The sequence below is a fragment of the Hipposideros armiger genome, unplaced genomic scaffold (genome assembly GCF_001890085.2).
Source record: "Hipposideros armiger isolate ML-2016 unplaced genomic scaffold, ASM189008v1 scaffold_675, whole genome shotgun sequence".
In the NCBI taxonomy this organism is placed as follows: domain Eukaryota; kingdom Metazoa; phylum Chordata; class Mammalia; order Chiroptera; family Hipposideridae; genus Hipposideros; species Hipposideros armiger.
Window position 1 is genome coordinate 498,291 of NW_017732025.1, and position 18,199 is coordinate 516,489.

At 41.8% G+C, this 18,199-nt stretch overlaps 1 protein-coding gene across 1 annotated transcript in view; it reads right to left on the minus strand.

The window, feature by feature from the left end:
• The window catches only part of BCL10 (BCL10 immune signaling adaptor), a 12,384-nt gene extending 4,292 nt beyond the window's left edge, over nucleotides 1–8,092 (minus strand). Inside the window, exons 1-2 of the mRNA XM_019626404.1 lie at nucleotides 7,934–8,092; nucleotides 986–1,274 (exon numbers count right to left, since the gene is read on the minus strand). Of these exons, the coding sequence (XP_019481949.1) occupies nucleotides 986–1,274; nucleotides 7,934–7,990 (346 nt within the window). The 5' untranslated portion in view covers nucleotides 7,991–8,092. The remainder of the gene's footprint in view (nucleotides 1–985; nucleotides 1,275–7,933) is intronic.
• Between the last annotated feature and the right edge of the window lie 10,107 nt (nucleotides 8,093–18,199).

Here is an 18,199-nt window from a genome sequence, read left to right on the forward strand (position 1 = left end):
ACTTGGGCCAGTGAAGCAACGTCCTCCACAACTAGACTGAAGAACAAAACGACAGCAACTTGTCTGTTCCCCTTCCCCAATTCCCCAATAAAAAAAAATAAATAAATTCTTAAAAAAAAAAATTTCGCCTATATACTATTCTTTATGTGTGATGTGCATTTTCAGGGGGTACTTTTGCATAGATTAATCTTATATTTGGATGACTCTGGAAACAAACTCCTGTGCATACTGGGATTTTATTATAGTTAAGTTTTCTAAAAATGGTATTGTTAATGAATTTAAATACAAAACATTGAGTGATATTCCATTTTTCCAATATATTGACATCATATAAGGTTTGGCATTAAAGAGGTCATTGGTGACTTTGAGATGAGTAGTGAGACAGAACAAAAATGTCTGGGAATGAATTGGGAGATTAAAAGTGGAGTCCTGGTTTATGGAAAAGTGAAATGTATACAAAGGGTACTGCAAGAACAGAGAGGTGCCCACAAGTATATCAATCACAGTGGAATAAAGTGTGTTATACTGTGATCAACAATGTCTGTCTTTTTTTAAAGATTTTTATTGGGGAATTGGGGAAATGTTAACAGCCAAGCTGCTGTCCTTCAATCTTAGTTGTGAAGGGCGCAGCTAGCTCAGCTCCAAGTCCAGTCACCATCCGGCTGCCTGTGGGCAGCTCGCAGCTGCTCAGCTCAAGGAGCCGTATTCAATCTTAGTTGGGGGTGGGTGTAGCCCACTATCCCATGCGGGAATTGAACCGGCAACCTTGTTGTTAGGAGCATGCGCTCTCACCAGCTGAGCCATCCTGCCACCTGTTGGCAGCTCAGCTCAGGGGCAGCTCACTGGGCCATGTGGGACTCAAACTGGTGACGCTGTTACTTAGAGCTTGCGCTCTTAACCAACTGAGCCACTCGGCCAGCCCTGCATTTTACTTTTAAAAGCACTGTTACATTTAAACAAATTCTTGGACACATAAGCTATTTACCTTTCAGGTGTTCTAGTTTTATATTTCGAAGTTTCAGCACTTCATCCGTAATCTTCTGTATGAGGAAGTTCTGTGTTTTTTCTCGCCGAATTGATTCAACCAGGGTATCTAGTCCTTTGGGGTTTTCTTGTAAGTAGTCTAACAATTTTCCAGCCCTTTTTCTACTTGATGTTCGGCAAGAAATTTCTTCAGTGTCTTCTCTACTGAGTATTTTTTTTGCACGTAGATGATCAAAATGTCTCTCAGCTATGATTTTTTCACATAGGTATACACGCAAATTTTCTAAAGCCTAAAAGACATAAAATATGATTCAATGTTATTATGTAACACCTAAGGAAATCACATAGGTGACTAATTATTAGTTAGGAACCTTAACTGGTGGGAGAAGACATTCTGAAGTCAGGAGGCCCAGGCCTACTAAAATGCATGTTATTAATGAAGGTCTGAGTAGACAAAGTAGGTCCTAGACTAGACATTCTTCATTCCTTCTGTCCTGCACTGATCTCATTTTCATACGTAGAAACCAAGATGAGGCAACTGTGAGGAGGGGCCATTCTAACCTACAAGACCTGGGTCAGTGGAAATAGGGTGGTCTGCTGAGGGCTACCTTTACAGGTAAAGATGAGAGCAGAGGCTTCCATACGTTTTAGTTACCATTTATCAAGGAATCCAGGATTAGTCAGGACCTGAGGGGATAACTTAGTGAGAGGTCTCATAGTAGAGAACTTTTTCATGTTTGTTAATTTTCCATCTTCCTAGAGTAAAACCATTTAAAAAAAACACACAAACAAAAGAAACTAACCTAAAAGGGCCCATAATGTGTCTATCTTTGGAGTCAGTAGGAAAGACTATTCTCTAACTCAGTGAGCCATTTGGTAGAAGGGAGGAAGAAAGATGTGGTAGGAAAAGAACATAAAGGAATGGTGCATGTTGGAATTAAAGAAATAAAGAAAAGGAAATCACAGAAAACAGGCCTAGATCTGAGAAGTACCTAAGGGGGTTTAATTAGCAGAAAATTGATGTGGGTCCTAATAAACAGCTTTAATAGTTCAATGCCAGTGACTGTATTCTAGCTCCTCCATTTACTAGATATGTGATCTTGCGTACGTAACTCAACTTTTCTGTGCCTCAGTTTCTTCATCTGAATGTTATGAGGAATAAATTAATACATGTAAAGTGCTTAGAAAAGTGCCTGGTACATAGTAAGTGATCAATAAATGTTAGTGATGGTGACCATGATGACTAATTTGACTCACATCTATCACAATGAGCAAAAGGCAATGGAAGATCTCAGAAGTACCCTAGTATATGGTGGCAGAAAAGTAGGCTAGTAAAAGGGTCCTATAATTCTCTGTCCACTGAATTCCCGCATTCATTTATTTATTCACACAACAAACATTTCGTATATCTAAATGCCTAATACGCCAGGTGCTAAGCATGCAAAGAACGACAAGATTTGAATCCTGCATGCAAAGGGCTTGTAGTCTAGTTGGAGAGTACATACCATATGCAAGCCAATAATTATAAGACAATGTGATATGACTCAGAAAGAAAAACCAACTATTGGTCAAGTACTGGGGAAGCACAGAGTAAGCAATTCACTGTACCTCCAGGACGGGAAATTTAGAGGCTACACTTTTGCTACAGGCATGAAGGTGCACAGGGGGGAACTGCTGAGAAGTCTGGGGCAGTTGGAACACAGGCTGCGTGTGAGGGTGGTGAGGAATGCAGTTAGGAAGGAAAACCCGAGTTGGGTCATAGAAGAATTTTTATAACATGCTGAGAACACACATTTCCCTGTAGACAAGAGTCATCCAAGGTTTATAAATAAGAAAACTTTTGCAGAGGACCGGGGTGGGGGGGGTGGGGGGGGGATGGACACAAAAACTGAGGTCAAAGGAGATCAATTAGAAGACTGCCGTCATATCTTATATAAGATATGCTGAGTGCATAAATTTAAGCTGTGGGGATGGAGAGAGAGAATACTAGATTTAAAAGATGAACTCCTTGAAAAACCTCATCTGTTGTCATTTCTATCACCTACATTCTGATGATTCCCAGATTTGGGTATGTGATCAAGGCTTTCTCCACTTAGACATCCCAAAGGTACTTCAAATTCAACACGTCCAAAAGCAAATTTATCTTCCCCTAGTCTTTTGCTCTGATAGTCTCAACTCATTTGAGAGTATCACCACCCATCCAATCATGCTATAAACCTACCATGATCCTTGGCTTCCCCTCTTTCACTCACTTGCCACATCTAATTACCCATCCACCAAGCCCTGACACTCTACCCCTTGGTATTTATCTAATTTACCCCATTCAGTTCATCTCTATTGTTAGCATGACCACAGTTCAGGTCCTTAGCATATGTTGCATGGACTATTATAATAACAACAGACACCTAGCTATACTTCCTACTTCTCTCCTTCCCTTCAAATTTACCCTTCACACATCTATCAGATTTTCCAAATTTTCAGGAGAAAATCAGCATTATATGAACTCTACTATTGAAACATTGTCAGTTAATTTTTTAAAATTTAAAACACTGTGTGTGTTCCACCCCTGACTTAAAAGGATCAATTTCCTCAACAATGGCAGAATAGAAAAGTTAAGAGCATGGCTCTAGACTCAGATCAACCTCATTTCAAATCCTGAATCTGCCATATACTTCTGTGAGAGCTGGCGCAAGTAACTTATCTCTCTAAGCTTCTGGGTCCTTATTGATAAAATAATAATACTTACTTTGGAGGACCTCTAGGACTAAATGGGACAGTACACATGAAGACTTGACAGTCTCTGATATACAGTACGCACTCAATAATAGCTAATATAATGGCAGACAGGGTACGTCATCATATGGATCCTACCACCTACATTTCCAGCTTAATTTATTGCCACCTCTATCTGTTCTGGTAGTTTATGTTATACCTGAAGCTGCTTTTGTCACTATATTTCTTTACAATGTTATCTTTGTCTTGTTTTCTCTTCTCATACCCCAAGTCGCTGTTCATTCTTTAAGATTCAGGACAGTAGTCATCTCCTTCAGGAAGCTTTCCCTAAGTTTCCCAGGATAAGTTAGGCACCCCTCTCCTCTGTTTTTGCAGTACCCTATGCATACATTTCACTTTTCCATAAAGCAGGACCCACTTTTCAGCTCCCAATTCATTCCCAGACATTTCCATTCTGTCTCACTACTCTTCTCAAAGTCACCAATGACCTCCTTAATGCCAGATCTGGTAATTTTCAGTCTTCACCTTCCTTTTCAGCAGCATGGACACAGCTGACCACTCCTTCCTTGAAATACTTTTGTCTTACCACACACTCTCTGGGCTTTCTTTCCATCTCTGTGGCTATAACTTCTCATTTGAACTCTTCTATGATCTCTCTTTTCCAGTCTAACTCTCAACTCCCTAAGTGAACTCATTCAATCCCACATTTATATTTCCAGCTCAGATCTCTCTTCTGATCTTCAGACTTGGGGGTCTAGTTGCTGATGTGACATTTCCACTTACTAATCTGATTCCATTCTCTTCCTCAGCTCCTACATACAATCCATCGCCAAGGCCTATAATTTCTATTTCAAAAATGCATCTGGAATTATCTGGTTGCATCCATTTCCACTGCCTTCAACCTGACCCAAATCACCGCCATCTCTCAACTGTATACATTTTAAGAGTCTCCTTCCCTCTTTTCACTTTTGCTCTCCTCAGTCCATACAATAGGCAGAGGGATCTTTTAAAAATATAATTCTTCATATGGGGGCCGGCTGACTGGCTCAGTTGGTTAAGAACGCGAGCTCTGAGCAACACGGTCGCCGGTTCAATTCCCACATGGGCCAGTGAGCTGTGCCAGAGCTGAGCTGCCGTTGAGCTGCCAACAGATAGCAGGATGGCTCAGCTGGTGAGAGCACGTGCTCCTAACAAGATTGCCGATTGAACTCCCTCATGGGATAGTGGGCTACACCTTTCCACAACTAAGATTGAACACGACACCTTGAGCTGAGCTGCCCTGAGCTGCTGACAGATGGCCAGATGGCTCCGTGGTTACAGCATGCATTCTTAGCAACAAGGTTTCCAGTTCAACTCCTGCATGGGATGGTGGGCTCCACCCACCCGCAACTAACCCACCCACAACTAAGATTGAACATGGTACCTTGAGCTGAGTAGCCATGAGCTGCCGACGGGTGGGCAGATGGAGACTGGACTTGGAGCTGAGCTAGCTGCGCCCTCCACAACTAAGACTGAAGGATAACAATTTGGCTGTTCCCCTTCCCCAATTCCCCAACCCTGTTACCCTCCCCCAATTCCCCAATAAAATCTTAAAAAAAACCAAAAAAACATACATCTCTCTCTCTCTATATATATATATATATAGATAGATAGATAGATAGATATGTATGTATACACACACACACACACACACACACACACACGCACACACACACACATGGTTCTTCAGTAGGTCCCTATTACGCTTGGGGGAAAAAAAATCGAAACACTTTACTACCATCTATAAGACCCTTCATGATCTGGCTTTAGACCACCTTCCTAACTTCACCTCAGTGAACCCTCTGCCTTCTTCCAATTTCCCCGTCACCAAGGTCTTGCCTGTTTTAGGTCCTTCGCAAATTCTATTCTGCCTGGAATACTCTTCCTGGAGTTCTGTCCTCTCAGGAACCAGATTAAAAGTAACCTTCCCTGACCATACTATCTCAAGTAGGTGTCCCTGTTATTGTCTTAACATCTGTTTGTCTCTTTCATAGTACTTACCATCATTTGTAATTACACATTTATTTCTTTCAACCCTAATGATCTACATGTTTGAAGCAGGAAAAAAACCAGGTATGTTTTGTTCTGCTCTGTATATCCTGCACTTAGCAGAATGCTAAATAGACAGTGTTTTGGGTGAATGTAAAATTCATTCCACTTATTTTGTAATTTGTAATTATCATTTTATGTCTCTCTCTCTCTCCTCCCAAGAAATCAAGCTCTTTTCAAACTAGGATTGTGTCTCAGTTTTAAATTTTTAAACTGTTAGATTCAACTACAGTATCAGCCTCAGAACAGCATGTAATCCATACTTAATTAAACTGAACTATATTCAAGAAAAAGAGGAGATAGACAACTAGATGGGGCAGAGTGGGAGAAGGAGTATAGTGAAGAAGTGGGAGTTTCCAGAAGGATGGGTGGTGGTGTACTATTATTCATCAAGACAGAGACTACAGCAGGAACAGCAAGCAGCTTTGGGGAACAGATGATAAAAAGTTCAATTTTAGACAAGATGAGGAATCTGCAGGACACAAAAGTGGATTTCCAGTAGATATTTGGAAATAAATGCCTACAGTTGAGACAGAAGGAAGTTCAAATATGTGGATGATAGTTTAAAAACTGTCTACGGTCATGAACCATTTTGAAAATATCATGAAAAAAATTTCTAAGAAAAATATGTGCACATACTTTTTTTCATAGACCTCCTGAAACCCATCCATGACTTCCCAAGGTTATGAATTTCTGATATGGCTGTAAAATGAAATCGTGGAGATGAATAATATCAACGAACTGATAGAAAAAAAATAAAGACCTGGAAGCCACTCTTCACATCTGTGTTGGCGTACAAGTTTTACATCCTCCCGCTTGTAACCTCTCACTGCCTGTTTTATCTGCTGTAAAATGGGGATGACAATGATCTCCCCTAGAGGTTGCTGTAAAGATTAAATGGGAGCACTGTAAATAGTTGACACAGCATTTGGCACATAGCAAGCCAAGCTCTTGAAGTTCATGGTTTTACTGGCACAAATCTCGAGTAGGACAACACTCATTTATTCTATACTAGTTATCAATGTCCCAGTCTTATCTCAACTACAATGTAAAGCACACGCCTGATCCTCATTTTTTGTATCTTTCCAGGTCCAATACCAGTACTTCCCATATAGTAAGTGTTCCATAAATATCTGCTGACTGAGGAAACTAAGGCATAAGTCCCTGTCATTTCCAGTTTCCTTCTGCTAATGCGTGATACCAACTGTAATTATGAGTACAGTGTAATAAACCTTACAGGGGAGAGAAAAGGAAGAGATTGGAAGCAGGTGAACATTTAAAAATTTGTTGTCCTGTCCAGTTCACAAAGATGATTTTGTGAGTTTTCTACACTTCAGGTTGTTTGCTTTTAATCTCAATTAATATAAAGTATTTTAGAGGCATTCATATAGGTCTCATACTGCAAAACAACTGAGAGCAAAGGCAAAAGAGAAACAAGTCATACCTCAACAAAGTCATTAAGAATATATATTAAGATTTTCTGCAGCATCCAAGCAGAAGAGCAAAATTTAGCTATTGCCTGGTTTTCCTGTGAATTAATTCTCGGCTGCAAGTATTCATCCCCCTCCCCTCAATTTAAATTTCATCCCCCTCCCCTCAATTTAAATATGTGGGCGTCTGCTGACTAGGGGAATTCCAGGTTGTGCTGTTCAGCTGTTGAGCTTCCCTAACCACTTTGCACAAGGGTTTCACATATTTGCTCCACTGCTTGGGATCCTTTACCTGGTCCAGCCTCCAGGTTGGGCCCGCAGCCTGGAGAGTCTGACTCAAAGATGAACCTGGGCCGTCTGACGTCTAACAACGCGGCACCAAAGCGCACGGGGGTAAAATCACCAGGGGACAGGCGACGAGTGGGCAAGAAGCAGACAGTGAAGTAACACTCCACTGAAGGCGGCTTCGGAAACCCAAGCCCTGCTTCTAGCGACTTAAAACCTGGACTGACACGTCGCTGGGGGATCCCTTCCACCAAGGACCCTCGGCTGCAGGGTTCGCGGCGGTCCTGTCCGCTCCGCCGCCCCACAGGCTCCTCCTCCGACTCCGGGTTTCCGCTTTCCTCGCCCGCGGGGCTGCAGCCCGCCCCGACCTGCCCCTAGCCCGCGGGGCGCCTGGGCAAGGTGGTGCTACTCACGTCCTTCTTCACTTCAGTCAGGTCCTCTTCGGTGAGGGACAGCGCGGTGGGCTCCATGGCGGAGGCGCGAGATGGCGCTTCTTCCGGGTCCGGGAGCTCGGGTTGCGCCGCCCCGCCTAAACCGGAGGCTTCGGCCTCCGGATGAGGGGCAAGAAACGGAGGTGGAGCGGTTCAGGAGGAAGAGGGCTGTCCCTTCGAACACAGAGGGTCTCGGGAGTCGCACTGAAGCGCTTCCGGCTCTTCCTCTAGAGCCGCCACCGCCGCAGACCTCCACACCCCGCTCCTTCCCTCTCCTTGAGGCTCCAGCGCAGGTGCGGCAGGGCCCTCGGTAGCGCCCACCCCCGTCTCAGCGGCAGCCAATCGGTGCCAGCCTGAGGGCCAACCTGTCCCCGCCCCCCCGGCCCGAGTCTTTTAGGAGTGCCTTCGCCCACAGCCTCCAGGTTCTTGGCGTGTGGCCGCGGGTTGGCCTCCCGGAAAGGCAACGTTTCCGTGGGTGGAACCGGTCGCAGCTATGCGGGCGGACCCTCCCCGCCTTTGCAGACTGCTCACTGGTGGAGCCTGATCTCGGCTGATCTGTGCCTTTGGGTCCGTCCCCTTTTCCCAGACCCTGCTCTACAATTTTCTGTTGCTGGGTTTGGCCACTGAAGTTTTTAAATTATTTGATCGCACGCAGGCTCGCGCGCGCACACACACAACCTAACTACAATACTAAAGACATTTCTGAAAGAGCAAAACCACCTACAATCCCACCACTTTAACACGTAATTTATTGTAGGCATACTTTTTGGTCACTGTTTATTATAGACATATTTCCTGATTTATTCTTATGTGGAATGAAGCTAGATCTACTTCAATAAGGCTGCTGTGAGAATTAAATATGATAAATGTAAAGTTCTTAGAGGTACCTGGCACACAGTATGCACTCAATTTATTATTTATTATCTTGTATTACTCAAACATTTATTGAGTCCTTACTAATATGTTCTAGGCATCTTATCCTGTAAGAGCTCTCCCATTTTATTGGGGAGACTGATGAACAGACAGCCATTCCCAGAATGGTATTCTAATAGAGGTGTATACAAAGCAACATGAGCAAGTGGGTGAGAGGCATAAAACAGAACCCTGGGCCCAACTTTAGTTTGGACAATATGCTAAATAAACTAGATGGTGTTTGAAGCTAGTAAGGGTAGATAAACATAACAAGAGAGCCAAAGACAAACCGGGGAACCTGAACATTTAAGGGAATAGAAAGGGAAAGAACTGGAAAAAAGATGTTGCCAAAGCCACACCAATGTAGTTTTGATCACAACACACGGATTCTGCTTTTAGCGTTACCATTGTGTCATGTGTCTTTTTCCACATTGATACACAATATTTTTTTCTGATTGCTTAATATTCCATCATCGTGGTTTTGCCCAATTTATTACTTAACCATTTGTTCTTTTCGTATTTATTGAATGTCAACTAAGTGCCAGCCTATTCTAGGTAATGAGGAAACAGCTGTGAGCAATGCAGATATATTTCCCTTTCCTCCTGTAGTTTAAATTCTAGCGTATGTGTGTTTGAGGCAGGGCAGATAGATATTTGAGAAATGTGTAAATGATAATCAGAAGATGATAAAAACTGAGAGAAAATATAAAACAGGGAAGCATTATAGGATGAGGCTTTCAGAGTGGTAAAATTTAAAATAGGGTAGTTAATAAAGACCTCTCTGAAAAAGGGAGATTTGAGTTACCACTTGAAGCAAGGGTGGGAATGAGCCATGTGGACATATGGAGAAAGAACCTAAGAGTAGAGAGAACACCCAACAAAAAGTGTGACTGGGAAGGAAATGAGATCCTTGTGTGCCAGTGTAAAAGTTTACTCGACTTTGCTCTGAGTCATTTGGGCTTGCTTGCTCTGAGTCAGACGGGAAGCCACTGGAGAGTTCTGAACAGAGGAGTGACTTGATCCGATTTATGATTTGAAAGAGAGCACTTTCACTGTCTCCTTGAGGTAAGGAAATTGGAAGAGGGGAGACTAGTTAGGAGCTATTGTCATACATAATCCAGGCCCCAGGACTCGGTGGCTCAGACCACAGTTGGTAGCTGTGAAGGTGGTGAGAACATTTTGAGAAGTGGGGAAGTGATTTCATTTCCTTTTAAAAGAATCACCCTGGCTGCTGAGTAAAGAGTAGACTGTAGGTGTAAGGGCGGAAACAGACAAGCTGGAGGCTACCACAGCCATGCAGGCAAAGATGGAGGGTGTTATGACCAGGGTGGGAGCAGTGGTGAGTACTCTCCTCCATGGTTACCTTAAGTTATTACAAAATTTTCATTGTTATAATATTTGTCCCCAAAGTTTTCATCTATAGGTTCCCCATCTTTTTTTTCTTTTGACATATCATTTCCTTTGCATAAATTCCCAGGAGCAGGAGCACAGAGCCCAAGGAAATGATTATTTTCTGTTTTTTCATATATATTTTTATAGGTTCTCTCCAAAGTATTGGTTCATCCATGTGTGGGAATGAACTGGGTTTTGCCACAACCACACCAGCTCTGCTGATGAAGGAGGGGATTCAGAACCCACCAAAGCAAAGTGATTTAAACGATGCCAATTTGACACACCCATTTTGATCTAGACATTATGATGCAGCTGTTGTTCTATTTTTGTTCTCTTTTAAGTGAAACATTTCAAACACACCAAACTATAAAGAATATTACCAACACCATACATTCATTACCAAGATTTAACAAATGATATTTTGCCACATTTGCTTTTGTTATGGCTTTTGATTACCCAATGTTAGTGTCAGACATCTGATTCTTGAGCCTTTTTTCATGATGTTACTATGCATCTGACTCTTTCTTTCCTTGTCATTAACCACCACTTCATTTCTGACACCTCCAACCTTCTTCCATCCTCGATATTCATTCCCTTATTCATTTATTTAACTAAAAAGTTGTGTCTGCTATGTGTCAGAAGTGGGAGCTATGGAATGAGAATCAGGGGTTGAGTGGAACTGAGCAGGAAGCTTAGAGATTTTTAACAGCTAAAAGTTTAATATTTTGTTTCTGAAGGCATGTCTCAATGTTCTCAAGTCAAATTGTCTGTGTCAAAGCAGCCATATATGAATGTCATATGCCTATCTCAGAGCTAGTTCATGGCAGGTGTTGTAGTTCCTGCCTTCTTTTTAGTGTATCACACTTCCTTCATAAACAAACTCACTTCCCCTTCTCTGCTAAATCAACAGGGTCAGACTGTAGCGAAGGTTGGGCATGTTTTCAAGAAAATAGTCCTGCCCATTCTTTACCTTGCAATAATCCTACTTCCTCCTTATCGCCTCCATCCTTTCCTCAACTTCTAGGATCACCATCTGCCTCCTACTGTGAAATACGAGGCATCTGATAAATATACTGTGAAGAATACAGTTTCGGTGCTGCAAACATACGGTAGCACATCATAGTTGTTCAGAATGAAGATGTTTGGCTTCTGACCTAGGCTGGTATAATAGTTTCCTAGGGCTGCTGTAACAAATTACCACAAACTGGGTGGCTTAAAACAATAAATATTTATTTTCTCACAGTTCTGGGGGCTGGAATGCCAACATTGGCAGGGGTATGCTCCCTCCAAAGGCTCTAGGGAAGAATCTTTCCTTGCCTCTTCTAGCTTCTGGTGGTTGCCGGCAATCCTTGGCATTCTTCGTCTTTGGCAGCATAACTCAAATCTCTGCCTCCATCTTTACACGGCCATCTTTTCTGTTTTCCTCCTATGCCCCTGCCTCCAAGGTTTCTTCTTCTCATAGGGACACTAATCATTGGATTTAGGACACACTCTAATCCAGTATGAACTTATCTTAACTTGATTACATCTGTAAAGATACTATTTTCAAATAAGGTCACATTCTGAGGTGCCAGTGGACATGAATTTTGGGAAGACACTTTTCAACTCAGTACAGTTGGATTCTAGATTTGCCAATTATTGACTGTATGATTTGGGAACAATTAATAAGTGTTCAATAAAGAGAGCTATGATAGGAATGCAGGGGAAAGGGAGAGGAAACCATTTCTGACTGACATGACAACTTGAAAGAGCTGTGGTTAAACTGGGCCAAAGGATTTTAATAGGCGGAGCTTTAACCATTATTTAATGATTTATCACCAAGCTTCTTGCCAGATACAGGTGGTATGCTGAGCAATGAATTCTATTCCAAGTGATTGTGAATTATAAGTTTCCTGTAAATATTTTTTGGGAAAAAAGTGGTCAGTTCTGAGACAGACACTCCTGGATTTTAATGGCAAGACAACATGTGGTGAAATTCAGGCATTTTAGCTCAGGGGTTCTGTGAAGACTCAAGGTGGTCCTGCTCCCAGGAGTGGCTCTCAGCTCAGGAAGGAAGGACCAAGAGGGTGCGGGTGGTAAGCGTGCACCTGAAGAAACTCTCTGAGGACATTCACAAGTGTACCCTAAGACCAGTAATTGGAGCTGATGAGGGACCCTGAGAGAAGGGATCATTTCTTCTGCCTTCCCCTTAGAGGACTGTTGGTTTGGAGAGTGAGGACAGGAATTTGGTATTAGAGACCTACGTGTTCATGGGACAAGATACCTTGAACATAATTGATGGAGGCGATATCCCATATACTAGCAGGGAAATCTTGAGGGAGGGGCTAGATCTGTCAGTTGTAGAAATAATCACTGGGAAGAAATAATCACTAGCAATTTATGTTATACTCACTTTGAGCCAAGCACTTTACATCTGCTGTTGTAATTTAATCCCTGTAGCAGTTCTTGCAGGTAGGCTTTATTGTCCTCACTTTACAAATGAGAAATCTGAGACTAGAAAATATGATTTGCCCAAAGCCACTCCTCTACCAAGTAGCAGAATCAGGATTCAAACTCAGCTCTGTCTAGTAACAAGGTCAGTGTTCTTAATTACTAACAGTAGGCTGAGCTAACTGCTTCAGGGCATAGTGATCCAGAGGAGCTAGGATTCTCAAACGTTTCTGGGACAAGGCAAGAGATATAATGCTTACAGTTCAGTCCCACTGCAGACCAATGTTTTAAAATGTCTGGAAGCCTGAACAGTGATAGGTTGGTTTTTTTTCTAACAGTTTTATTGAGGTATAATTCACGTATCATATAATTCACCTATTTAAATTGTAAAATTCAATTGTTTTTAGTATATTCACAGAACTGTGCAACCATCACCACAATCAATTTTAGAATATTTCATCAATCCTAAAACAACAACAACACAACAACAAAAACTGTACCCTTTAGCCTTCACCCTCACTCCTCCCATGTTTCCTAACCTAGATAACCATTCACTCACTCTCTGTCTCTATAGATTTGCCTATCCTGGACATTTAATATAAACGGAATGATATATGACCTTTTGTGCTTGGCTTCTTTCACTTAGCATAACGTTCTCAAGGTTCATCCATGTTGTAGCAGGAGTCAGTAGTTCGTTCCTTTTTATGGCTGAATAATATTCCACTGTATGAATACAACACATTTTGTTTATACATTCATAAATTGGTGAACATTTGGATTATTTCCACTTTTTAGCTACTATGAATAATACTGTTATGAAGATTTGTGTACAAGTTATTGTGTGAACATGTGTTTTCATTTCCCTTGGGAATATATTCAGGAGTGGAATTGTTGAGTCACGTGGTAATTCTATGTTTAAACTTTTGAGGAGCAGTGGTCGTTTTGAAAATTTCCCAGTTGATTCTAATAAGATCATTAAAATCATAATCAAGGCTGAGAACTAATGATCCCGATAGAATGGTGAAACCCAGAAGGACACACTCTGAGAGCTTCAAGGGAGACACTTTGTAACCTTTGGGGATCCTTGTGGGACAGTGAGGTTGGTTCATAGATGGTTTCCCACCTGTACCCAAGACACTAGTGATTGCTGTTAACATGCTGGGAAATGTGCTTTAGTGCCCTGCTCTAAATTCTATTCGATTTAACATTTATATAGGAGATGACTATCTGGAGCAAGAATTTTCAAACTGTTTTCTAACTGTGCAATCCTTTCTTCCAATGAAACCCTCTGTGGAAGCTGTAAAGATAAAACAGATAAAAGTGGAATTGCTCTAGGGACGACTGAGAAGAGGGTGGATTCCCTAGGCCCTGTCTGCTGGGCCTGTAGACTCTTCTTATTGCTTATTCACCCAGCCCCACCATTTCTGAGCCCTTCCTCACAGTGCCCAGCGTTTTATAGAGCATCATTGGAAAACAAGTGATCCAGAAGGTATTTTAAAAATTAATTTGTGGGTAGCCCAAAACTGAGAACATAAAATGCTTTTAACGACAGACTCAGGGTCAAGATGAACTCTAAGAGGGATCAATATAAAATAAACAAAAGCAAACCCAAACTGAACTTCTCCGGAGTGGGTTATACTGAGAAGTAAAAAGTTCTCTTTTCTGCAAGCTATTCAAGCATACCCCAGACAAGTTTTTCTATGAAGAAGTCATCGGAGGGGATTAAAAAACCAGAAGATGAGGTAGTTGGCCTGAGTGATTTTGACAGTGGTCACAGCTCTAAGCGTTTGAAAGACTGTGTTTATACTACCAGAGTCACTTGTGCCTTGAGGATCTCTGCTAGATAGGGGAAGAGTCTTGGTCTGTAGGATAGGAAGTTGTTTTTCTCCTTTATCTTTCTTCTGATTTTCGTAATCCAGTTCCCCAGGGGTTTTGCCTTGAAAAGAACTGGCAATGATCGCCAGATCTACTATTTTTTTTTAAATTGGGGAATTGGGGACAGGGAACAGTGTTGGGGAATTGGGGAAGGGGAACAGCCAAGTTGGTTGTCCTTTAGTCGTAGTTATAGAGGGCGCAACTAGCTCAGCTCCAAGTCCCGTCGCAATCAGCCACCTGTCGGCAGCTTGCAGCTGCTCAGCTCAAGGTGCCCTATTCAATTTTAGATGTGGGGGGGAGGGGGGCGCAGCCCACCATCCCATGTGGGAGTTGAACAGGCAATCTTGTTAGGAGCACGTGCTGTCACCAGCTGAGCCATCCTGCCACCTGTTGGCAGATCAGCGGCACCTCAGCTTGGGCGCAGCTCACCGGCCCATGTGGGAATTGAACCAGTGACCCTGTTGCTCAGAACTCATGCTCTTAACCAACTGAGCCACTTGGCCAGCCCCAAATCTACTATTTTTAATGTTTAATATTTAATCTATTATTGTTCAACTAGATTGTAACTTTGGTAAGGCCAGCATGTTAGGAACCTTTTCAGTGCTGTTCCTAGAAAAGCTCCTGGCACATAGTAGGTGTTATGAACTGAATGTATGTGTCTCCCCAAAATTCATACATTGAAATCCTGCCCCTCAGTGTAAATAGTATTAGGAGGTGGGGCCTTTGGGAGGTGAGTAGGTCAAGAGGGCAAAACCCTCGTTAATGGGATTATTAAAGAGGCTCCAGAGAGCCCTCTCGCTTTTTCTGCCAAGTGAAGACACATATAACAAGAGTCAGCTGTCTGCCACCTGGAAGAGGGCCCTCACCAGAACCAGACCATGCCGGCACCCTGATCTCAGTTGTACAATTTCTAGAGCTGTGAAAAATACAATTCTGTTGTTTATAAGCCACCCAGCCTGTGGTAATCTGTTATAGCAGCTTGAACAGACTAAGACAGTAGGTGTACAATAAATACATGTTGAATGATTGACCGACTAAATAAATGCTATTCAACAGGTATAAAGTTTCAGTTATGCAAGATGAATATGTTCTAGAGATCTGCTGAATAATATTGTGCCTATATATAGTTAACGATACTGTATTGTATACCTAAAATTTTGTTGAGGGTAGAGCTCATGTTGTGTTCTTACCACAATAGGATAGGATAGGATAGGATAGGATAGGATAGGATAGGATAGGATAGGATAGAATAGGATAGAATAAAATAAAATAAAGTAAAATAAAATAAAATATTATTTTTAATGTTTTTATGTCAGCATGCTTTTTCCATTACTCTATCCAGTCCTTTCTGGTTCCTCTCAGCAGCCATTTTTACTTCTGTGACACACCAGGATGAAGCTAATGGAGAATTCATTGACTCTTGTTAATGAATTCCATGTTCTATAACTGTTCCTGGCCTCAGCTCTAACCCACTTGCCCCAACCCATCCCTTGCCCATCCTCCATCCTGGCCTCCATCTTTGTGGTCTCTGACTCACACCTTATGCTCTGGTTTTCAGCCTTACTTCACTTGGACTTGAGTTAATCCTTTATCACTTACTGTTCAAGTTTAGGCAAGTTTTCTAACTGCTTTATGCCCCAGGTTTCTCATTCACCGAGGAAAAAAGCTTAAATATGTGAAGAGGAGTAAAGGTAGAATGTGGGGAAATGCTAACATATAAAGGATTAGACATAGCAACATCTTATCTTTTTTAAAATTTTATTTATTTTAGTTTCAAGTGTACAAAACAATGCAATAGTTATGCTTTTCACCCCTCACAAAGTGACAACCCCTCTCCCCCAATCCACTATCTCCCACCCCCAATATCATACATATCTATTACAATTCCATTGACTCCACTCCCACACTATACTCCACATCCTGTGACTACATATATATTAAATTATATTTGACATATAATATTATTCAACATCAGCTTCAGGTGTACAGTGCAGTGGTCAAGCCTCTACACCGTCCATGAAGTGGTCTCCCTAACAAGACATGTGACCATCTGACACCCTACAAAATATTTACAACATTATTAATTATATTTCATGCAACATCTTATCTTTATAGATTGATTGAATGCCTGTAAAATACTTAGTTTCTTGCACATGCCATAGAGGCAGTAAATGTTAGCAATTATCATTTTATTATTTTTGAGACTTATCGTCTTTATGAACTCATCCTTCAGAGCTGATGCTTGTCAGCATCTTCTTCTTGATGATGGCTTTGATTCTCCTTGGCCACAATGCAGTTTCCCCCGCAACTGTGCCACCTCGAGAAAACTCAGCCCCCAGCCCACCTCCCTAGATGCAGTTCCCTTTTGGGTAGCACCCACACCCTGTTGATCTACCTTCAGAGCAGAAAGAAAACTCTTTACTGCTGAAGAATAGTAGGTGATTCTGTGTTTCTGGGCACTGTGTACCTAGTTGAGCTAGATTCACATGCTTTCAGCTGCTTGGCGCCAGCTCTAAAAACCCAAAACCAACCACTTGTGATGTTCTGGATTCTGGTCAAAATTAATTTAGTTCTGTCAACCACCAGCAGTTTTTTAGAATCTTTGCTGTTTATTTCAACTGCAAGTAGTTTGAACAGCAGGGAAAAGTGCATCAAACTTTAAAAAAAGATGGAACTAGTATTTTGTTCTTTTTTTGAGAAAAGAAATGATTCTGTTGTGCTTTTCACTAGATATGATTCTATTAAGAAATAAACCTGTCCTCTTGGTGTATATATTATCAGGGGATCTTTGATAAGCCTATTACCAATTTCAGGAGCTCTATTGTAGGAAAAAGGCAGTGAGAAGATTTGATTTGTATCTTAGGGAATGATCCCTTGGGCAGTATGGGGGGCAGGGTAGAGAAGAGTGAGACTGGCTCCGGAGGGAGGGTGACTTGAAGGCTGAGAACCTGAACTCATAAAGCAGTGGCAGTAGTGCGAGGCAGAGGGTGTGGGTTTGAGAGAATCAATGGAGCTTGCCAGACCCAGATGTGAAGCAACACTACAACTTTGTTCTCCATAAGAGGTCCAATTACACTTAGCATGTCGTGATGTTTAGGAATTTACTGACTGCTTGGGGATACTTTAGGTGAAAATCACAGTTCCTCCTCCCCTACATAACTTTCTGTTGTTTTCAAGCCCCTGACTCACCCTCTTGGCCTGCGAACCCCAAGTCCTTTCCTTGCTGCTCAGAAAGGCAGTTTGGTCTCGACCTTCTAACAAATTATCCTTTACTGAGGCTTATGGCTTATGATATCTCCCCTGCTAGAATATAAACTCCATCAAGGCAGAGGTCGCTGCTTCATTTTCTGATGTATCCAACAGTGCTGAGTTTATAGTAGGTATGAAATAAACACTTATTGAAATGGAATGAACAAAGAAAAGGTTGTTCAATATGTTGAATGCTGCAGAAAATTGAAGTAGAATGAGAACAGAGAGAGGACCCTTGGTTTTAAAATATGAGGTCATTGGTGACCTTAGAGAGAGTAATTTCAGAAGAGTGTTATGGAAGCCGAGTGAAATGTCGCTATTGTTGTTATTTTAAATTCAATTTTTGGAAAAGCTAATGAAGACTCCCATGGTTTGGGGAGTTAAGGAAAT